Source organism: Octodon degus, unplaced genomic scaffold (assembly GCF_000260255.1).
Source record: "Octodon degus isolate 3935 unplaced genomic scaffold, OctDeg1.0 scaffold00123, whole genome shotgun sequence".
Classification (NCBI taxonomy): domain Eukaryota; kingdom Metazoa; phylum Chordata; class Mammalia; order Rodentia; family Octodontidae; genus Octodon; species Octodon degus.
In genome coordinates this window covers 4,950,985-4,969,264 of record NW_004524699.1, presented here as the reverse complement: position 1 = coordinate 4,969,264, position 18,280 = coordinate 4,950,985, and the positions used below count along the sequence as shown (strand labels likewise).

General features: G+C 54.6%; 1 protein-coding gene across 4 annotated transcripts in view; it reads left to right on the top strand.

Annotated features, from left to right (window-relative positions):
• The window catches only part of Nup214 (nucleoporin 214), an 80,269-nt gene extending 61,989 nt beyond the window's left edge, over positions 1-18,280 (top strand). For 2 of the 4 annotated variants that reach the window (XM_023700311.1, XM_023700314.1), the window contains 6 exons: positions 4,106-4,262; positions 11,876-12,028; positions 15,609-15,780; positions 16,724-16,863; positions 17,644-17,668; positions 18,036-18,160. In XM_023700311.1, coding sequence (XP_023556079.1) covers positions 4,106-4,262; positions 11,876-12,028; positions 15,609-15,780; positions 16,724-16,863; positions 17,644-17,668; positions 18,036-18,069 — 681 coding nt within the window. In that variant the 3' untranslated portion in view covers positions 18,070-18,160. Of the gene's footprint in view, positions 1-4,105; positions 4,263-11,875; positions 12,029-15,608; positions 15,781-16,723; positions 16,864-17,643; positions 17,669-18,035 lie in introns of all 4 variants that reach the window. The other 2 variants (XM_004640444.2, XM_023700313.1) reach the window with 2 other exon arrangements.

Sequence of the window (18,280 nt, the reverse complement as noted above, 5' to 3'; positions counted from 1 at the left end):
CCCCCCCCCCCCCCCGTGCCTGCCTGAGTTTGCCTAAGCAGGTGCTTTAGACCACTGAGCTATCTCACCAGCCCAGTGGCTGCATTTCAGAGAGGAACTTTACAAGGAGAAGGGAGCTGAGCCCAAGGTGTGTGACCTTTGGGGCCGTCCCCTTCAGGCTCATGGGGAGGAAGGGCAGACGCCCCACATGGGATGAGCTTTACTGCGCCACCTACAGTCTGTCCCTGGGAGTACTGTGCAGCATCGGACGCCTTCCTGAGCCAGTGCAGAGAATGGAGCTGTGGTGGGGAGCACCATGGTGAAGCAGCCTCAGGAACAAGTGCAGTTCTGGGTTTGGCCAGGTAGAAGAGACCCCGCCAAAGACCGAGATGTTCTGGCTGGGCAGGAAGCTATTGGCAGCGGTGAAGCAAGCAGGAGAAACGACTAGAAAGCACAAGAAAAAATGACCAGGAGCCAGGTGCGATGGTCCAGGACTGTAGTCCTGGCACTCTGGGAGGTCGAGACAGGAAGATCTCAAGTTCCAGCCCAGCCTGGGCAACTGACTCAGCAGGACCCCATCCGAACATGATGAAGGGCTGGGTGTGTAGAACGCCGCCACCAAGAACAGGCTCAAGGCATTAAACATTAAAGAAATGAAAATCCAACCGCTGAGATACGCCTAGACAGCAAAAGCAGCTGTTGGTAGGGCGCAGGAAGTAAGAAGCCCTCCATTGCACGGGGGAGAAGAGAACGAGCAGCCAACAGGGGCGCGGCCTGGCGCTTGCTCAAGGCCCTGAATGCAGCGCTCCTGCCCGTGGCCCAGCCACCACTTCTGGGTGTGGCTCCAGAGGAACTGAAAAGGGCCCGGCAGAGACCTGTGTGCTGGTCCCACTCTGCACTTCAGATGGACACAGGAGCAGGCGCAGGGTGCAGTGGTGGGCCGTTCCTGCAGAGCGTGGAGATAATCGGACGCAGAAGGACTAACAGTGCCGTGCTGCGCAGGGCTGTCCAGAAGAAGTAAATTCGCAGGGATGGAAAGTAGATTCTCGGTTATCAGGGACTGAAGGTGGAGAAAAGGAAGTTACTAGATAGTTGCAGAATTTCAGTTGGGGTGATGGAAAAGTTTTAGAAGTAGGTAATGGGGACAGGTGCACAGACCTGTGAATGCACTTAGTCCCACTGGATTGAACACTTAAAAATGGTTAAAATGAGCCAGGCGTGGTAGTGCACACCTTTGTTCCTTGAGTTCAGGAGGCTGAGGCAGAAGGATCAGTTTGAGGCCAGCCAGGGCTACAAAGTGAGTTTAAGGCCAGCCTAAACAACATAGTAAGACCTTGACTCAAAAGACGGAGGTAAAAAAAAAGATGAAAGTGGCAGATTTTATGTTACTTACATTTTACCATAATTTTTAGAAATTGAGAGGGCGGGGAGATGGCTCATGGAATGTGCACTTCCCTGGCAAGTGCAAGTGTCTGAGTTCAATCCCCGGTTCCGCAAAAAAAATTGATAATGATATACTAAAAACCATTGAGTTTTATACTTTCAATCAGTGTAACTGATAGGGGGAAAAAATCAGCTTGCTGGGTGTGGTGTTGTATGTCTGTCCTCCCAGGACTCAGGAAGCTGAGGCAAGAAGGTCTCCTGGGTTTTAAGGCCAGCCTGGGCTAGTACATGACTTAAATACCAAGACTCTCTCAGTAAAACGAAACAAATCAGTTTGGCATCTGAAAGATTTGCAAGTTCAACGGTAGTTTTCCTGGCATGAATATCCTCCCACCATTCTTTCCTTACACTAAGGAAAGGGCAGTAAAGACAGCCTGAAAAGCAGGGCGAGCTTCTGGGCTCTACATCCTTCTGCCTTCAGCGGTGCAGCCCAGGGTGACCGCGGCAGCCCAGCTGCTGCCCACTCCAGGCCCAGACACGAAGACACAACCCTCACCTTCAAGCGAACGCAGGCGAGCTCAGTGGCCCTGCGTGCCTCTGTTCCACAGCAGGGAGCCGTGAGTCTGAACAGCCAGTGCTTGCTTACCCCATGGACACCAGGCTTTAGGTGCAGGGAGGGAAGCGCGAGCTCCGGCAGCAGCACGTTTGGTGGCCAGGGTGCTCCCCAGGGCTGCATCCAGGCAGAGTGAAACAGCCAGAAGACGGTGGAGACCCACAGGCTTCCCAAATAAGCAGAAACCAGCCTGCAGGTGAGTTGGATGTCGGAGCTAGAGACCAGGACTGAAATTCCTGAGGACTAACAGGAATGGACTACGAGAAGCACCTGACGCAGGATCTGGGCAGAGGAGAAGTTGAAAAAGCAAAGTCCCTGTCTATGAAGTTGAAATCTAGTATCTGAAGTAGAAAAGAAAATCACGAGAGAAGTTGGACGGCAGAGTGAGTGCTACAGGAGTGCTGAATTTCCTGTATATTTTTGAGGTTTTCTGTAATTTTAAGTTATAAGGACTCTTGCATATTTCAAGTAAAATGAAAGGAATCCTCTGACCCATTGAAGAGGCTGTAGACACTGTCCATTCACTTCTCTTCAGGCAAGCGTGTTGTCACCTCACAACATTGTTTGTCACATCACAGTTTTAAATGTAGACTGAGCCACATGAAGCTGTTGGTTGACATCGGGCAGGTGTCGGTCTCTTGGCTTCCGGTGTCAGGTGCCTCATGTCGGCTGACGACGTGGCTCTGTGTGCACATGTTGGCAGTCATGGCTTCCCTCGTCGCAAAGGCAGTTTACCACTGATTACATCTTTTGCTTTTACGATTGGATCCCTAGTTTTATTTTTTTATTTTATTTTTTTGCGGAACCGGGGATTGAACTCAGGCCCTTGTGTTTGCCAGGCAAGCGCTTATTCTACTGAGCCATCTCCCCGGCCCCTGGATCCCTAGTTTTAAAAAGCTCTCAGTTATCATTAAGTGAGCGTAGTCAGTTATTTTATTTTTAAAGAAGTTTACACAGAAAAGAAAAGCCATCACATACCTTCAGTCCAGTGCTAAACCGCCCAAGCGAGTGTGTCACCCTCAGCACAAAAGACAGGTGTCGGGGCCGGGGAGATGGCTCAGTGCGCTTGCCTGGCAAGCACAGGGGTCTGAGTTCAATCTCTGGTGCCGCAAAAAAAAAAAAAAGACAGCTGTCTGTGCTTGACCAGAGAAAGAGGGAGCCCTTAACGTTGGCCGGTGGAGGTCCTGTGTGACCCAGCTGCCGTGGGAACAGGGCACAGTGAAATGAAGGCCAGGGTGGAGGGTGGGAGGCACCGAGGGGAACCTCTCAGAGGTAACTGGCTAAGGGATTAAGTGACAGCTTGTAGAGCATTTAAAAAGGTGCCGAGCACATAGAACGAGTTGGATTGTTTGGTCCGGCACTGTTGTCCCCATCCCGAACACCGCCTTCCTGAGCATGTAGCCACAGGCCAGGCTCATTTAATTCTCCCAGCACCACTCTGCTTCCTGCCGGGGAGCACAGTGACCCGCTGCTCAGGCTCAGCTCCACATCGCAGCTCTACATCAGCTTTACGTGTGAGAGCGGCCTTGAGTCCAGCCCTGGGCTGGCCGTCCTGAAGAGCCCAAGTCAGGTGGCCACTGCCTGTGGCACTGAGTCAGCATGTGCCCTTAGTTAGCGGCATCCTCGAGCATAAGATTTGCAGAGTTGGCCAGAATTCAGTGATGGTCATCATTTCAACAATGGGCTAATTTAAGCTTTCTGCAGCGCTGGGAAAGTCATTATGAAACAAGAACGCACAAAGGGAGAGAAATGACTGTAAATCCCCCAGCATCAGTTGCAGATGAATTCAGCCCAACACCCCAACACTAGAGGAGTCAGAATAAGTTGTCCTCTCGATGGCTGTGGATTCTTCCAAGCTTCATTTGCTGGCTCCTGTGTGGGGCTGGTTTTCCTGCCCCTGGCACTGTGTCAGGCCCAGCAGGCAGCAGGACAGAAACCCTGGAAGTTCCCACCTCCCGCAGACCGTGTTCACTTGGGAACCACAGATGCAGAGGCAGCCCCCATCCAGAGCGCAGCTGCCAGGGTGTTGGGGTGCACTCCGCGTGTGGACCAGCCCTCCTCCGCGGGTGTGGCCCGCCATTCGGCAGTGACCTTGCATCCTAGCTTGCTTCCTGCCCTGTTGTTTTCCAGCAGTCTTCTACTTCTGGCGGGAGCTTGTTTGGGTCTGGAAACGCTGGAAGGGGCGGAGGTTTCTTCAGCGGCCTTGGAGGGAAACCCAGCCAAGATGCAGCCAACAAAAACCCATTTGGTTCAACCAGCGGGGGCTTTGGATCTGCAGCCGCCCCAAGTAAGTGACAAGAGTTTTCCCAGTCTCTTGGTCCCCTCATGTCATGGTCATCTCTGTGATGCTATCCAAGCTTCATGGACAAGGACAGAACAAGATCCAGAAGGTCCATGTGCAGTATCTGCCCCACAGTGGTGTGATGTGGTTTGGCTTTTTTACTTCGACTTCTTTGTGAGGTGTCCTGTGTCGTTGTGGAGACAGCTGCAGCTGCTGAGCTCTCTGTCGCCTCCCTAGGCCCAGCTTGCTATTGCTTAGTTTGAGATGACTTAAAGCAAATTGGAGCAGATAGGCCGGAGGGAGTGGCCACGTCTGAAGTGGCTGTGAAATCCAGCTGTGTAGAATTGAGGCCTTCAGTGTTTCTCTCCTCACGTTTTTGTTTTCTTCGCATCTGATGCTGTTATCTGTTAACACTTCTCCAGCTCAGTTTTTTTTTCCCCACAATTTTATTGAGAAACAAATAGCAATAAGACAGTTTCAAACCAAATTGGTAGGACAGTTTCAATAATTAACACATTGCATACGTTCTTCCTAGTAGTTAATTGCTGTGCAAGATGCGGTCCAGCTCGGTTTTAAGATTCTTTGTTGAGTTGGCAATTCATGATTGGAAATGAGAGAAATCTATATTAATCTTTAAATGTATTTTTTTGGTGGGAGGAACCAGGAATTGAACTCAGGACCTAACACTTGTCAAGCACGCACTGTGCTACTGAGCTATTTAATGTACTTTACGTTCCCCAGCCCTTTAAATGTGCTTTTTTTTTTTTCTTTTTTTTTTAGTGTATTTAGTACAGGGTCTCACTACACAGATCGGACTCGTAGTGATCCTCCTGTTTTCAGCCTCCCAAGTGCAGGAATTACATGCGTGCGCCAACACGCCCAGTCTCAATCCCCATCTCAGCACGCCGTGGGGCAGCACAGCACACTGGGGAATCAAAGCCCTATCCCTGTGTCTGCCTGAGCAGGCGCTTTCATCTGCGGAGCTATCTGGCGGCCCTTAGATGCACTTCTTAAAGCTGTCCTTGCTGCAGGTGGAGCTGCACCTGGGGGGGGCGCCTGTCCTCCTCATTACTCTCTCTCCCTTTCTTGCGCTCTGTGGTGCCTCCCCTGGGTTGTGCAGCATGAGGTGGAGGTGCCCTCTGAGCTCCCCGGGTTGTGGCAGGGTTTCCCGAAAGTAAGGCCTCGGGATAAAAGTAGGATTTCCTACTTGATTCGTTTTGAGGCGCCCCCCGCTGCCGCCGCATTAAGATGGAAGATTGCGTGTCGGAGGACATGCCCCTTAATTCCTGCAGTAGTTACAGAACCAGAACTCTTGATTCCTCAGCTCCCCCCTGCCAGCAGGGGCTTAGAACTATGGGAGGAAGGCATCTTAGAAATCAAGTCTCATAGTTTTCAAAAACTAATTCTGTGGATGAACTCGTAAGCAGAATTTTTTTTTTTTTTTTTTTTTTTTTTTTTTTTTTTTTTTTTTTTTTTTTTTGGTGGTACCAGGGATTGAACTCAAGACCCTGAGTTTGCCAGGCAGGTGCTTATACTGAGCTATCTCCCAGGCCCCAGAATCCTGATGAGTTTTTTGCTTTTTTTTTTAAAAAGAATCCTAATGAGTAACACCAAAGGAGGTTCCTGCAGAATCGGGGCTCAAGACCCCTGAGCTATGAGCAGGTAGTCTCTGCTGTCCTGTAGCACAGCAGCTCCTGAGTGTGGACATAGATGTGTCCTGCGTGTCAGAACCCAGAAATGGCAGGTCTAGAGTGTGGCTAGGTCTGCCGTCACTGCCAGCTGGCATATCTGGCACAGCATGAGTGCTTGCTAATGTACTCGTTAGAAGTGGGCCCGCCACCCATGTCGGGTGTCGTCTTCACACTTCGCTGCTGGCCAGTTCCGTTAAGGGCGTAAGTGCATTGTGTCCCTGTGAAGCTCCCCTCCTAGGCAGGTGGCTGTGCTGCCTGGCTCTGCTCTGTCAAGGTCCTTCTTCCAAGCTGGCTTGCGCTGGCTCCCACGGCTCAGATTTGCACATCCCCCTGAATCTGTGTGGCCTGTCGTTACGCCGTGGAGACCAAGGACACCGCAGGCCAGAGCTCCTCTTGCCCTTGCCAGCCTTTACAGCTTCTGATCCTCTCCATGGATTTCCAGCAAATGCTCCTCTGGTTTTTGTTGTTTCCAGTACTGGGAATGGAGCCTAAGGCCTTGCATATGCACAAAAGCAGGTGCTCTGCTACTGAGCTGTGTCCCTGGTCCTTTTCTATTTTCTGTCTTGAGACAGGCTCTCACTAGGTTGCCAGGCTAACTTCAAACTTGGAGTCCTTCTGCCTCAGCCTTTTGAGCAGCTATAAGAGTATAAATTAGATAGTGAAAAAGCGCAGATCTCTTTAAGCTGAGAGCCAAGCACAGGTGAGGGGAGGGGATGGTGGAGGAGAGGGCTGGGGAAGCGGGGGCCGCGTGCGGCCCTCACCATCGTGCCTGGTGCTGCCACGGTCCCTGGTGACTGCTGCTCTCCCTGGAGGACCGCAGCCCCTGAGCCTGTGAGCGCCGCCTCTCCCGCCTCCTTCCCCCTGGCTCCCATGTGGCTCCTCCTCTTCCCCACCCGTTCTGGCATGGTACAGTATGTCTGTCCCACACTCCTGTAGCTCCTGCCTGTCTGGACTCCCCTGCCTATCCCAGTCTTGGTCAGGAGACCAGGATGGTTCAGAAATCCAACTTAAATTACACCTTTTTAAGCTGCTTTTTTTTTGCTCTCGCCCTTGCTCAGCCCTCCTGGCATCATCTTAGCCATTGGACAGCTAAGTCTGTCTAAGGCCCCTCCCTGGCCTGTTCCTACTGCTCGGCTGCTTGTCAAGTGCTGTCCACTCCCTTGTCCTGTGTACATGCAGGGCTCACACTGCACCCACCTCTTGGTCTCCCCTGCAGGGTCGGTGAAGGGTGTCCCTTTGCCTGAGCCTGGGCTGGGCCTGGGGGAGCATTGCCTCTGGAAACCGCATGGCATATGGTTCCGTTGCTTCCCAGAGCATCCAGCCAGAGGGAGCTGACCTTGGCCAGTCACCCACTGTGTGCCAGCTGCCTATTAACATGGCTGATCACCTTGCAGCAGAGGTGGTCCCCAAGTCCAAGAGGGGTGTAGGCCGCAGAGGTCGCAGGGCTGCTAAGTAGCCTCACCAGAAGCTAGGGTCACTTCCTGAGCCCGGACCCTCTTGGGCATGGCAATAAAGAGATGCTTCCCAGCTGTGTGTCACGGAGCACACACCTTGCAGATGGACACCCCAGCATAGGTAGGACACTGGCAGTTTCCTCGGTGACAGTTATGCCACAGGCTGCATGAGAGATCCTGTGCACCGTGACCTTTGCTGCTAAGGCTTGTGTCTAGATGTCCCCCCAAAGCCTCCTGCAGTCACAGACAGGGCTTTTTCAGAGGTGGCTGGATCTAGAGTGTGTGACTGACTCATGGTGCTGCGCTGGATTAAGGGTGAGTGATCACTAAATCATTCCCTGGTCTAGTCCTGGTCGCCTGGGTGCAGTATAGGGACAGAGAAAGGTTTGCCTTGCCCCTTGCTTGTTTTGCTGCCTGCTGTGCACCATGAGCTGTTGCCCTTCTGCCACACCACCCTGCCTTGGAGCCAGCCAACTGTGGACTGAACCCTCTAGCGACTGTGAGCTGAGGAACCTTTCCCCGTAACTTTGGGGTTGGGTATTTTGTCTCAGCAATGAAGAAAGCGGCTAAGACACCACAGACATTGTCTCACTGCTGGGTCATTTGCAGGTGAAGAGCTACGGGCACTGCTTCTCGGAGTCGGCCAGTCGGCCCCGCAGGCCCCGCTGCGTAGGGTTTCTGTCCCCATCATCCCCAGAAGCTGCTGATACGGATGGACACTTAGCCCAGGGCTATTGACACAGTGTCCCTGAGGCTTGTCACCCAGAAGGACTTTGTTGCCTACCACATGCTTTCTTTTTGGGGATCTAAAAGACACATTGTGCCAGGGCCAAGGAAGCCGCTTGCTAGGGAAGCGCTTATTCTACTGAGCCATCTTCCCGGCTCAAAGCCACTTGCTGACCGCCTTCGGGCCAGCCAGGCTCCCCGCAGCTGTCCTTGCCCAGGGTGTCTTGGTCCTACCAAAAGAAAAGTCAGTCTCCGGTGCTGCCAGCATCACACTTAACCTCCCTCTGTGTGTCTGAGACCACATCAGCCCAGTGGTGGGCATGCGCAGTTTACAGACAAGACTGGAGCCTCTGTGTCACACCAGCGGGGGTGAGCCCAGGGCAGAGGCCAGTTCAGTGGACTGGTCACCTCCGAAGTGTGGGCTCTGCAGGTGGTGCCTCGCTGCTAGGCTGGTCCTTCACAGTGCAGAGATGCTAACCACCAAGGTGCTTTTTCAGGCCATGCTCGTGAAGGCCACTCTGCTGGCTCAGAGCCCCAGAAGAGTCACTGGAAAGGGCTTGCAGGGGTCTGCGGCCGCCCAGCAGCCTTCAGCGCGAGTGTTGCAGTTCTGTGCTGAGGCCTTCCCAGGGGCACGCAGCTGTGAGGCGGCCCAGCCCAGGTCAGACGTAGAGCTCAGCTTTATTCCACCACAGCATGCTCCAGACATCCTAAGCGGCAGCACGTTCTGGTTTTTTCTTTCACTAATCACATAAAATTATCTGTATTTTGGGGGTGCCATGTTTTGTTCCGGTACATGGACACATAAGCTCGTAAGCTATCTTGATGGGCAGCCTGTCTGGCTTGCGAGATGCCAAGATTATGAAAGCACCAGTCTGGGCAGCTGGCCTCAGGGCCGGTCGGCCTTGTCGCCTTGCTTGCCTCCTGGCGCCCTGAGGTGAATCCCCACGGCCTTCTGCTTGACTGGACTCGCCTGCCAGGGCCGAACCCTCTGCAGCCCTGAGCCAGAATCCACCTTTTCTCCTTGGGCTGTACTTGGCAGGTATTTTGTCCCAGCATGTAAATGTTTCGATACATTGTATAATGTTCACTCAGAATAAACCTGTCTCCTTAATTTGAACATAATTAAAATCCTTTCTTCTGGTTATGAAAAAGAATAAATAACTGAGTACCACATGGCTGTTCCCTGTCCAGAGCACCAGCGCGTCTCTGCTGTCACACTTAGCACCATAGCTTTTCCTCTGCCCTACTCTTCCCCGCTCCTAGTGTCCACCGTCCCTCAGACCAGCCTTTTAGATTGCACGCACGAGTGAGCTCATGCAGTGTGGGTCGTTCTGTGCCTGACTTGTCCCACTTAATATGGTGACCTCCAGATGCCGCCGCAACAGGCCTCATCCTCCCGTGGTGGGGCAGTGTTCTGTCGTGTGGATGTGACCCAGCTCCTCTGTCCAGTCCTCCACAGATGGACTCCTCACAGCAGCTGTGCTGCAGTCACACCAGGTGTGCAGCTGTGTCTCTCACAGACTGGTGTGGCTTACTGAAGGTGTCTTAAAGACAGAACAAAAGAAAGAAGCCCAGACATTTCCTCGTGTTCTGTGGCATCTCGGGAATTTAGGTCCCCTGTGCAGTACTGGCCCGTTCACAGCTCCCCACCCTCACTTCACGGGCTGCATCAGTCACCCTAGAGGAGAGCCGGGCCCAGGCTTGCACTGGGATTTGTTATTTGGAATCTTACACTGGTATCCACAATGAAGTTGGAAAATGACTATCCAAGTTCTTAAAATCCCAAGTTAGAGGAAAGGCTGAGGACCCCATTTTTGTGTCCACTGTCACATGTGCAGCCCTGCAGGGAATCAGATGTGACCCTGGGCTCATGTGTTTAGGGATAAGTAGGCTGCTCAGGGCGCATCCCCGCCCCCAGCAGTCAGGTGGTAAGACAGGAAGGAGGGAGGGGGCGGACTCCAGCCCCTGCTGTCAGTGTCGCTGCTGGTGTGGGCTCCTTAGCCAGGCCCTCCTCATCTGGGTAATGGCAGTGCTGTGGCAGCCCTGGTGTGACCACGTCCATCCCCTGGAGGGAGTGAGACTGACAGCAGATAGGATGGCACTGAAGTGACCGTGAACACACCTGTGCTTCGGCAGGAGTGCAGTGGCCAGGGAGATTAGTCGCACGCAGACGTGCGTACCTCACACGTGGCTGCACAGTCCACCATGGCACGCGTGCAGCCATCCCATGGCTAGCCCCCTCCCGGGCCCCCTCTGCATTTCAGGGCAGCATAGAAATCCACCCAGGCATGCTGGGGAAGTGCAGGCTCTTCCTGGCCTGGGGACGCTGCGCACGGGGTGCCGCTTGGCCTTTTGGCATTTGCTTGCTGTCCGACTGGGCTCGCGCTTCCTGTAGCAAACAAGAGCTCGCCCATCAGGGATCTCGTGGTTTCCTTTATTCCTTGACTGCTGGAGTGGATTCGGTGCGTAGCTGAGAGGAAATATCTGAAAGGCCAAGGACTGCGCTGAGCCTCTTAAAAGGAGGAAGTCACAAGGAAGGCCCTGCTGGCCTCGTAAGTGGCATGATCAAAAAATATGGTGACCATTTGGTGGCCTTTGGGGATTTTTTTAACTACATAAAAAAAGCACATGCTGCGCGGAATCTCCCTCAGAGTCCACGCGCACACAGCGTTGCCTTGCTTCTGTGGGCAGCAGGTCTGGACCCCCTTTCCTGAGTGTCTTTTGTCTTTAGTTACACCATTGTGACTGCCTTAATGTCCTGAATTGATCCAAAACATTGCCTTTCTTAGTCATTTCAACTTTAGGAAGAGCTAGTGTCGCAGGTACCTTGTTGACAAGGGTGCAGGGTCGTGTGGTCCCAAGCCTGCCTTCTGTTGGTGGTGCTCGGCAGCTGCGTTCCCTGGATTTCTAGTCACATCGAAGCACACAAAAGAGGACTGCAGAACCACTTCTGAAAGTGGCAGGGACAGTGGAATAAATGTTTGAAGAGAGGGGAATCATGAAATGCGTGTTTTTTTTTTTTTTTTTTTTTTTAATGTGTGTTTTAGGGGCTGGTGAGATGGCTCAGTGGTCTAAAGCACCTACTTAGAACAAGCTAAGCAAAGCACAGGGACCGCGGTTCAATCCCCCAGCACCACACGCCAGCCAACCCCGCCCCCTGGTGGGCTGAGCTGGCCACACACACACACATAAATAAATAAATAAAATGTAATAAATAAATGTGCGTTTTAGTGTAGAAGATTTTTTAACTAAAGCATGCACTAGGCCACCCCAAGCCTTGCATTAAACAGCCCTCGCTCCCATCAGAGCAGAGACAGGAGCCAGGCTCTGCCTATGTCACTGCCACTCTGTGTGGCCCAAGAGCAGCAGGCATGTGGGAGCCCCTGGGTTGCACTGACTTCGCTTTCCCTGGTCCAGCAGACTTGAGGCTGCTCTTCACACACAAGAGAAAGCGGGCCATCTTCTCCAGGAGCTAGGTCACTGGCCCCTGGGACCCTAGACCTCTGAGAGCCCCTGGCATTTCTCCCATGGGGCAGCTCCTGCTCTTCGTGCCCATGGCCCCATGCCTGGAAGCCCCAAGCCGGGTGCCACAGTGTGCATGGACTCAGGCCAAGGCGCACGCAAACCAGAGGGTTCCCAGATAGCAGGCCAGCTCCGCACCTGGCCTGCCGACCCCCTGTGGCCGGGAGGCAAGGAGGGCCTTCTTGCAGCGAGCTCTTTCCAGACAAGTGCACTCTTGTCCCTCCAGGTACGTCTAACCTGTTTGGAAACAGTGGGGCCAAGACCTTCGGAGGATTTGCCAGCTCGTCCTTTGGAGAGCAGAAGCCTGCTGGCACTTTCAGCTCTGGAGGAGGAAGTGTGGCATCACAAGGCTTCGGGTTTTCTGCGCCAACTAAAGCAGGTACCCACGCTATTACAGCTGTCCGCCTGAGCGCTCACTCCTGCGTGGCCCTCTGGGGAGGTAGCCAGGGCGGCCAGTTCCCGGGAGCACGCTGTGCAAGGGCTTCCCCTGCGCTCTGGAGTGCCGTGAGCTCCCGAGCAGGTGCTACAGTACTAGCACTTCACCAGCTCTTCTGAGAGCTGCCGAAGGCACAGGGCAGGAAATGGACTCCTGGAGAGCCTAGTCTTCCTAGGGAGGAAATCCTCGCGAGGCGAGAGAATTCAGAAAAACCGGCGTTAGCGAGTAATAGCTAGAAGACCCAGTGAGAATACACCCTGAGCTGCAGGGTCGCTGGGCATCCTGAGTGCCCACCGCCTCCGTCCAGCCGCGTCATCTGGCTCGTCCCAAAGGCGGGCGGCACGTGGAACACAGCGGCTGTGTCCTTGTGGACGTACTTGGACACTGTTCACGTATTACAACCACACAGCGCAGTGAATTCTCACATTTCCAGAGCTGTATTATCCCAGTGGGTTTTGGGTCAGCCGGTGGGTTGCTTGCTTGCTTGCTTGCTTGCTTGCTTGCTTGCTTGCTTGCTTGCTTGCTTGCTTGCTTGCTTTCAGACAGGGTCTCACTGTAGTTAAGGCTGGCCTTGAACTCACTACATTGTCCTGGCTGGCCTCAAACTCAGCAGTCCTCCTGCCTCATCTTCCTGAGTGCTGGGATGACAGGTGTAGGCTAAAGTGGCTGCTCCCCATGGTGGCTTTTAAGGGTCACACATATTAGGTGTATGCTTTTCCGCAATCCCACGTTCTGGGATTACTGAGTATCTTGAACAGTCTGTTTCCACATGAGAGCAGGCTTTCCACCCGTGGCTGGCCAGCTCTCTACCCAGCTGCAGGCCTGCACTTTGGCCCTGCAAGCGGCATCACTGCTAAGACCTGCCACCGCAGGGTGCTGTTTGGTGAGAAAGCAGCTCTTCCAGGTAGCCCTGAGTGTGCAGGACACTTGGAGACATGCTTGCTGAGGCCTTGCTCTGGCTGAGGCACGCCTGAGGCGCCAGCACCAGCGGTGTCCGGCTTCCGAGTGCACCAGGTAGCCTGGTCCAAGGCTGCCAGTTCTTGGTTCTCTTTCCCTAAGCTTGCCAACACAGCACAAAAGGACATCGCAGCTGCATCACAGCCTTTTATTTTGGCCAAACACACACTCCTACTCTGTGATTTAAAAATGAAAGGGCCACAGACTTTTCATCCTAGTTAAAAAACCAAGTGTGAGCATTTGACTGAGAAGTTGTAGCTCATTAGCCAGCCAGGCCTGGCAGTGTTTTCTTCGCCTCTTCTGCTGTTGTATGGTATAGTTCCTTATTATATTGAATCACGTCCCAATTGATTTGGAAATCTGACACTTTTAACTTTTCACTCTTAGAAAAAGTCTATCTTCCCTCTTTAGGAAATTTCTGATACCTCAGTAGAATAAGTGCTTGCCTGGCAAGCACAAGGGCCTGAGTTCAATCCCCGTTCTGCAAAAAAGAAAGAAAGAAAGAAAAGGAAATTTCTTCCTATGTGATGCAATCCCTAGATTGAGGACTCTGACAGGAGCTGCCTTTCAGACACTTGAGATGGGTGAAGTGTCCCCAGCACTTCGGCGAAGCAAGAGCCCTCACTTGGCTGCAGGAGCAGTGTCTGCTGCAGACCTGTATGGCCTGTGGAGCCTGCGGCAGCGCCTTGCAGCCGCAGCTGAGGGGGGACAGCTGAGCCCCTCCTGCTCAGGCGGCGCGGGTGCTGGAAGCAGCAGGATGCTGTGGGGCTCCTCAGAAGGCTCGCAGTGTCAGTCCTCCTTTCACAAGAGAGCACTGCCGAAGGGGACTGGGTGAACGCGAGGGAAGACGCAGGCAGGGCGTCGTCCCAGTCTACACCTCTGCTCCTTCCAGTGCTAGGGGAAGAGGCAGCAGGGACAGGGAGTCAAGGGGTGGCTTGTGAGTCACACAGACCTGCTCCTTCCCTGCTGTCCTAGCAGCCAACGGCCTGAGGAGGGGGTTAGAGGGAACTCTTGGAGGGGCTCCCATTCCCCAGGCAGGGTGGGCCTGCTGCCGAAGAGTCCCTGTAATCCCAGCTCAGGTGGCTGAGGCAAGAGGATCACAGCAAGCTCAAGGTCACGCAAGACTACTTGGCAAGACCCTGACTCAAAAAGAACAAAGGTTACCATTGCGTACTTCTGGTAAATGTCTGTTTCTTCTGCAGAAGAAAAATAAAAATAGATCAGCTAGCTGGGTGTGGTGGTGCACACCTGAAATCCCAGCACTCGGGAGGCTGAGGCAGGAGGATCCTTGGGAATTCGAGACCAGCTGGGCAACAAAGTGAGCTCACGTCCAGCCTGAGCTGCAGAGCGAGACCGTCTCAAAAAGACCCCCCCCCAAAAAAAAAAAAAACTCAACTAATAAAACCAGACTCTTCTGGCATTAGGAGCAAGTGGCTGACTCCACCTCGGAAAGCAGGGGCTGCCTGCGCGGAGGTGTGGTTTGGGGCATTTTCTGTGTGGCACAGGTGCGCTCTCCTCCCTCTTACTCAGTTTACTCTGTATCGTTGCAACTTCTCATTTTTCACTCCCTTCCACGAAGAAGCCCAAACAATATTGAGAGCGAGCACTAGATAAAGCGCTCATCTCTAAGAAGAGGGCGTAATGGGAGCTGCACGCAGCACTGAATAATTCAGTTGCAGGGGTTTAGCACTTTCTTTCCAGCCTGTTAGACTTGTGACCCCTCGAGCTCTGTTGCCTTGGCTTGGAATTTCACTCACGGCGTCAGAGGGCAGTGTTTAACCCAGTCACGGGCCCCCGGCGCGAGCGCTGTTGGCACTAAGTGCACAGGCGATGGGATCACGGGGCGCTTTCCGGGGAGAAGCCTGTGCTGTGGTGAGGCTTACGCTCTGAGGGCAGATGGGCGCCTCTAACAGCAGTTTCCATTTCTGAAAGAGGAGAGGGTGGTTTCCTGCCTCCTTGGGGTCACTAGGACAGCGTGACACCCTTCAGCGCGCAGTTCACAGCCGACTGGCACTCGTCTTAGCAGGAGTTCCTTGCACCGTAGTCCCCATCTCTGTCCTGTGCACACCCTCCCAGAGGGCCACCCCAAGCCTCAGGCGGCTGACACCAAGTGGCTGGGCTCTGCTGCGGCCCTCCTCTACAGGATCAGTCACTGTCTGTCACTGAGCAGTGAGGGCTGCTCCCGGGCTGTGCAGAGCTGGGCGCACCTGGGCCATGCAGCCCCGGGGCTGCAGACATCCTTGCCAGCCCTCCTGTGACCCAGTTTGCAGTCCTCCAGAGGGGCTCGCAGCCTTGAGTTTTATGACTCAGGTACTGTGAAGCCCAAAGCCTGGCCACATGGGCTTCTGGAAGATACGGGGAGCCCCAGGCCCCTGGGGCTGGGAGGGAGCGGCTAGGCCTGGGGTGGCTCCTGCCCTTGGGGCTTCGTGGGAACTGGGTATGATCTCTGATGTCTCTAACATTCTGTTTCCCTCTCTCCTTCCTCTTCTGCTTTGGTTTCTTACTGCTCAATGTCTCTTCCTTTTCTCCCTCCCTGTTTCTGTTTGTTTGCCTCTGTTTTGCTCAGGTGGCTTCGGTGCTGCTCCAGTGTTTGGCAGCCCTCCTACTTTTGGGGGATCCCCTGGGTTTGGAGGGGTGCCAGCATTCGGTTCAGCCCCAGCCTTTACAAGCCCTCTGGGCTCGACGGGAGGCAAAGTGTTCGGAGAGGGCACTGCGGCTGCCAGCGCGGGAGGATTCGGGTAAGCCCCTGGGTGGGGGACCAGGGCCCCAAGCTGCCTGTGCAGGCCCCTCGTGTCCCTTCACTGCCACAGTATACGTGTTCCATCCCAGGGCCCTGGGGTACAGCCAGGCCACCAAGGTTTCCATCCACTGCCAAAAGGAAAACAGCCTTTCCTGCAGCACCGAGGCCCACAGTGTGCCCGTGATGGCGCAGAGGCCCTTGTTCAGAGGCCACGGCTCTCGCAGTGCTGACCAGAGCCGGAGGGGCGGGGCTCAGCTGGCTGCAGTCTTTCTTGGGTGTGCTAGGCAGGCGGGCGAGCGAAATGGACTCTTCCTTCCTCCTCCGCCTGGGTGGCTGTGCCCATGGATCCTGAGCAGCAAGCAGGACTGGGAGAACACAGCTAGCCAGCCTGGCCGTGCTGTGTATAAAGGCCCCTTGCCTTGTTGTTGAAAGGAAGTAGACTCATCAGATGCATGCGCTGGTAGTCCCAGCCACTTGGGAGGCTGAAGCAGAAGGAGCTCTTGAACCCAGGACTTTGAGGCCAGCATGGGCAACATAGTGAGACCCTGACTCTCAGAGAGACAAAATGAGAAGAAAGAACCAGGCTGCCGGGAGAAGCTGCGGGCAGACAGAGAGGGGACACTCAGCAGATGAGAAACACTGAGTGCTGGGCTGCACCAAGCGTTGGCTGCAGAGGTAGAGTTAGCAGGAAGCCTGGGCCGCTTGGCGCCCACGAGGGCAGGCAGAAGCTCAGGCCGCCCAGGTTAGCGTTCACGCTGCATTACATCCCCTCCCGAAGCCCAGATAAAGGTTTGCTTGGAGCCAGGGCCCATTGTTCCTGCCCCCTTAAGTCATGTGCGCCGTGCAGCCCAGACTGACAGTGGAGAGGCTCGTAGGCCCAAGCCACCCAGCCGTGGTCCTGGAGGCCACTGAGTCACAGCCCCTTTCCGCCTGGAACCCAGGTTCGGGAGCAGCAGCAGCACCACGTCGTTCGGCACCCTCGCCAGTCAGAACGCACCTACATTCGGGTCCCTGTCCCAGCAGAACTCCGGTTTTGGGACCCAGAGCAGCGGGTTCTCTGGCTTCGGATCCAGCACAGGAGGTAGGCGGTCATACCCGCACGGTGGGCCTGCCCTTCCACGGCGCGAACCAGCACCCCTGAAGGAGGGCGTCCCTTTGACTGTCATCTGGGTGTCCCAAGCTCTGGGGGTAAGATGACCTTACATTTTAGACTTGCAGCATTGTAGCATTTCTGACCAAACACAGAAATTACTGGCAAGTGCCTTGGTATTTTCTTGGGGCTTGAAAGCTACAAGAACTGAAGTCAAGACCGTAGACTGGGGCTGCACAGAGCCCACCGGCATCTCACCTGCCATGCTCTGCTGCTTCTGGGGACAGAGTCTGGTCCACTCGGGCCTCACCACAAGCGCAGCGAGTGTAGAACGTAGCCTGTTACGGTGCATGAGGCACCGGGTCTGGGAACCCACACCCAGGACTGGCTTCTTTGAAGCGGGGAGGAGAGGGCAGGTGTCCCCAGAGAAGGGTTCCCAGGGCTTCAGAGCGGGGGCCTGCCCCGTAGCTCAGTTCTTTAAGTGGCTGCTTCAACAAAGCAGTCAGGCTCAGGTTGCTTTGGTTCGATCCCCACAACACAAGCCAGCCAGTAATGCCTTGAAGGCATTCCAAGCAAAAAAAAAAACACTTCTGCCAGGGCTTCAGAGCAGGCTGGGAGAGGCCGGGCCAGAGCCTCTGCCTCAGCCAGGGTGGGAGCACCGAGCCCCTGAAGAGTGGAGGGGCAGCTCCCGCAGCTCTGGGTGGGAGGAGCCTGGTCGGGCACCATCTTCCAGTCATGTGCTTTAATTTGACCTTTCCATGTGTTTTTCAGCATTCAGCTTTGGACCCTCCACCTCGTAAGTAGCCACTCCCGTCCCCCTTGAGTCTGATCAAGATTAGAAGCGCTGGAGCTAGACCTGGCCCGGAGCGGCTGGGTGGGCCGAGGGCAAATGCGGCTCTGGCCGCCCTCGGGTTCTGTGCTGCCATTTTCCAGGTTGCACGAGCTTGTCCTGGAAGCCCCATAGCAGGCATTGGGTTTGGGGGACACTGCAGTAAGTGCCAGGCCACATGGGGAGGAGCGGGAGCCCCTGAAAGCCAGCACAGGGCTTGGCCTCACCTCTCCCAGCGACCCCACCACCCAGGCTCTGCAGCCTTGGATCCAGGGTCCCCAGAGCCCTCACTGCGTCGGGTGGGGAGCTGACCCAGCCCTGCGCGTCCTCACAGGTCTGTCCAGGGCTTCGGTGGCTGGAGAAGCTGAGCTGGTGTCGTGCTCCCTTCATTTCCGGCGGCCAACTGCTCACCGGTCCTCTCACCTGGGGACGCAGGAGTGGGTGTCAGTGGACCTCGTCACCAAAGCGCGCCCCTGGGAGGAAGTAACAGACCAAAACCAGAGATGCCTGGCCCGCACGCGGTCTGGTCTGGTTTGAAGTGTTGGTTTCCCTGCTATTAAATTGTTGGTCTGTTCCCGC